The sequence below is a fragment of the Sitodiplosis mosellana genome, unplaced genomic scaffold (genome assembly GCF_009176505.1).
Source record: "Sitodiplosis mosellana isolate CC-2019 unplaced genomic scaffold, AAFC_SMos_1.0 Smas_scaffold_5335, whole genome shotgun sequence".
Classification (NCBI taxonomy): domain Eukaryota; kingdom Metazoa; phylum Arthropoda; class Insecta; order Diptera; family Cecidomyiidae; genus Sitodiplosis; species Sitodiplosis mosellana.
In genome coordinates this window covers 3,741-7,058 of record NW_022600577.1, presented here as the reverse complement: position 1 = coordinate 7,058, position 3,318 = coordinate 3,741, and the positions used below count along the sequence as shown (strand labels likewise).

Below are 3,318 nucleotides of genomic sequence, written 5' to 3'. Positions count from 1 at the left end.
CCTTACGAAATGCTGAGATGCTCAGCAATCTTAAAACACATGTTTGGCAGAATCGGCTTCAGAGACATTTTTTAAAAAAAATAGAAGAAGCGTAAACATCGAGTATCGAGCCATGTATTATAATTTCAGTCATTATTTCCTTCATGAACCATATATATATGAGCATGTTACATTTTGTAATTGTTCATACGGCTGTTAAATGTATATATTGCCTTTTTACCAATAAAGAATAAAGAATGGAGGTGACATCTATCAAAATGCGATTTTGCAATTCTCCGCTGTAATATTCATAATGGGTCACGAAATTCTTCCATTCAAATTTCATCCAAGAAGAAAATCAATTTTCAGAAATGAAGTCTCCACTGCTTTGCAAATTACAAATCATCACTCCTGGATTTTCGAAACAGACAATCCGAACTCATCGAAAAATTCGAAAGTCACTGCAGTAAGTCACTGTGTGCGCATTTCGTCCATTGCTGTTTCATCATCGCATCAGCACATCTCCGTGATTTGGCTACACGTTCAGTTCAACTCAATAGATATTTTCATTCTTTCACGACGCCATTTTTGCTCTGCTCAACACAGTTGCTCTAAGACAGAATTTATGCGCTGTCGAGCTTAATCGACGGGTTCAGTCTTTGGATCGATTTATTTTTTCATTCCGGAACAAAAAGTTCAGTTTGTAGAGAAAAGGTGAGTTATTGTCAAAGTGGAATTTTTTTAGTGTTTGTGTACTGTGTGGTTTCAAATAATGAACATTCTGATTTCTGATTGACAGCACTGACATTGCGTCAAAATGAATGGTCACGGCAAAGGGCCGCCGGATAAACATAAATACGATGCTATTGCGTTGCAGAATGAATTGATTATGTGCGGAATGGAAATAAAACAGGAGCCGACCGTCAAACAAGAGCCAGAATACGACGATGATATTGTGATGGAGTCGAGATCAGCGTGTACATTCAATGAAAGACCTGACAATGGGATTGGTAGCGAGCGAGTGAATGATACCGACAATCATTTCGATTTCCATAATCTAGATGAGGTTAAAGTGGAAGCCAAAGTCGAAAAGGTTGGGAATGAGGCGAATCAAGTTCCACGGAAGAGCTGTAACGAAGATCAAACGCCACAGAACAATGCGAAGAAACGTTTTTCGAAGGAAGAGGAACGAAAATCCGGTAGGCAGATTGGCGGTGGTGTAAATAAAAGTGTAACTAAAGCCTCAAAATATCGAGAATCAAGCGACGTTGGTAACAAGAAGGTGCCGACTGAAGGCAAGACAAATGAAAAGCGACACAAGTGTTCATTGTGCAATTATGTCACTACACTTAAATGCCATTTGACCAGGCACATGTTCAAGCACACTGGTGAACGACCATTTCCATGCAGCCTGTGCCAGAAACGATTCACTCGAAAACAACATCTCCTATCGCACATGAAAAAACACGTCGATGAGTTTCTGTTCAGCTACTCAAATTGTTCGCAAGGATTCTATCGCAGCGAGGAGAAGGTGGAACATGAATCCGGTTGCACGGTTCGTCGCTATGAGTGTCATCTGTGTCAGGAATTCTCTGTTTTGCATAAGATGAATTTGAAAGGTCATCTGCGTGTGCATACTGGCGAGAGACCATTCGAATGCAACCAATGCTCAAAAAGATTCAATCAATTAAGTGTCTTGGATCGCCATCGCGAAACTCACACCAATCCTCATCCATTGAAATTCAAGTGTTCATCTTGCTTCAAAATCTTCGCACAACAGAAGGAAAAGAAGAATCATGAAGCCAACTGCAAGCGACGCGGATACCGATGCGATTTTCGCAAGAGCTACACAACTGATCGTAAGTCAGCTTTGATGGACCACATTCGAATCCACACTGGCGAAAAGCCATTCCGATGTGAACTATGCTCGAAGGGCTTCTCACAAATGGCAACTCTCAACAAACACAATGAAATGCACAAGTAGCTGTCTGCTGCCAAGGAATTACACTTGAAATCGATCACATCGTTAGGTACAACTTTGAACATCAATTTGCATTGAATAAAAACAAATACGAAATCTTATCAAATATAAAATCTGGTCTTTTTGTTTCAATGGGAATTATTCACGTCATTAAATGTTGACAAATTGGTTGATTGATTGATTTGTTCTTAACTGCCACCATAGTGAGGGAAATGCTATATGTTATTTTCTATTAAAGATAGACTATCATCTATAGGAACAGAAACCCAAAATCGAGCTCTTGATCTTTAGTAGAATCATTGATTGTAATCAATTGCGATCCACAATGTCAATCTGTCGTGAACAAAACAAAAATGTCGATTTGACGCTATCATTTGATATGAAACAGTTTTTGGGTTCCCCGAAATCCAGAACTCGATAGCATGTTGGTTAGATTTAATAAACTTTTCCCAAAATTAGCGAAGATTCAACGGTTATTCGGTGCCGAGTTTTAGAATTGGTTTCAAAGAAATCTGTGAAAATAGAAAAAGCAATGACATCGAATATCCATTCGTGAATTCTAGTTGCAATTTCTATTTTATGAAACCTAGAATTTTAGCGGTTAAGAGATGACATCTATCGTAGTGCGAAGAAGAAAATCTGTTTTCAGAAATAAAATATCCGCTGCTTACAAATCATAATCCGTACATTTTTAAAATGTGCAACCCGAACTCATCGAAAAATCCGAAATTCACTGCATTAACCATGGGTGTTGAATGTCATTCAACGCCACTAAGCTGTAGACATCTCTCTCCAGCAATACGGCAAACAACAGAACCAACACTGAACATGAAAATGACATGTTCAATTGTGTTTGTTTCGTTAGTTTCAACTGTGCCGCTACGAAGGGTCACTTTTGTCGTTTCTTGTTGTTATTTTACATGTAAAATCAATGGTATTAGACGAGGATGGCGGTAACACTAAATGATATTTCGAAATTCGACTTTTGACACTTGTCATTGCAGCGTGTGGCTGTGTGCCCTGTTCATTCATTGCTATTTCATTTTTTTCTGCGCAAAATTTTATATCAACAATTAAAAATTGTCTATGATGGAAATGTGAAAAAAAGTTGTAATTTTGTCGAATGAATTGAGACACTCATTCGTCATATTGAGACCGTGCAAATGAATGCGTCGCTTGTGCAAGAATAAAATTAATAGCGAAATAAGCAATCGTAAAAAAATGAATAATTATTATGCATTCGTCTGTTTTCGTATTTCATTTGTTTGACCATAAAAAAGAAAGAGTGCTGCGAGCGAAAGGAGCGTCGTCCATTGTTAGAATCCGGGTAATAATGAAAATTGAGGAAGAATATTAAT

The 3,318-nt window shown here is 38.1% G+C and overlaps 1 protein-coding gene across 1 annotated transcript; it reads left to right on the top strand.

The window, feature by feature from the left end:
- The first annotated feature begins 515 nt into the window (after positions 1-515).
- LOC129572653 (zinc finger protein 570-like) lies at positions 516-1,963 on the top strand. The gene is made up of 2 exons (XM_055452664.1): positions 516-693; positions 779-1,963. The coding sequence occupies exon 2, from the start codon at positions 797-799 to the stop codon at positions 1,961-1,963; it is 1,167 nt and encodes a 388-aa protein (XP_055308639.1). The 5' UTR covers positions 516-693; positions 779-796.
- The last annotated feature ends 1,355 nt before the right edge of the window (positions 1,964-3,318 follow it).

Excerpts from the sequence above, each read along its gene's own strand:
- LOC129572653 (XM_055452664.1), top strand. The coding sequence starts at position 797 with ATGAATGGTCACGGCAAAGGGCCGCCGGATAAACATAAATACGATGCT.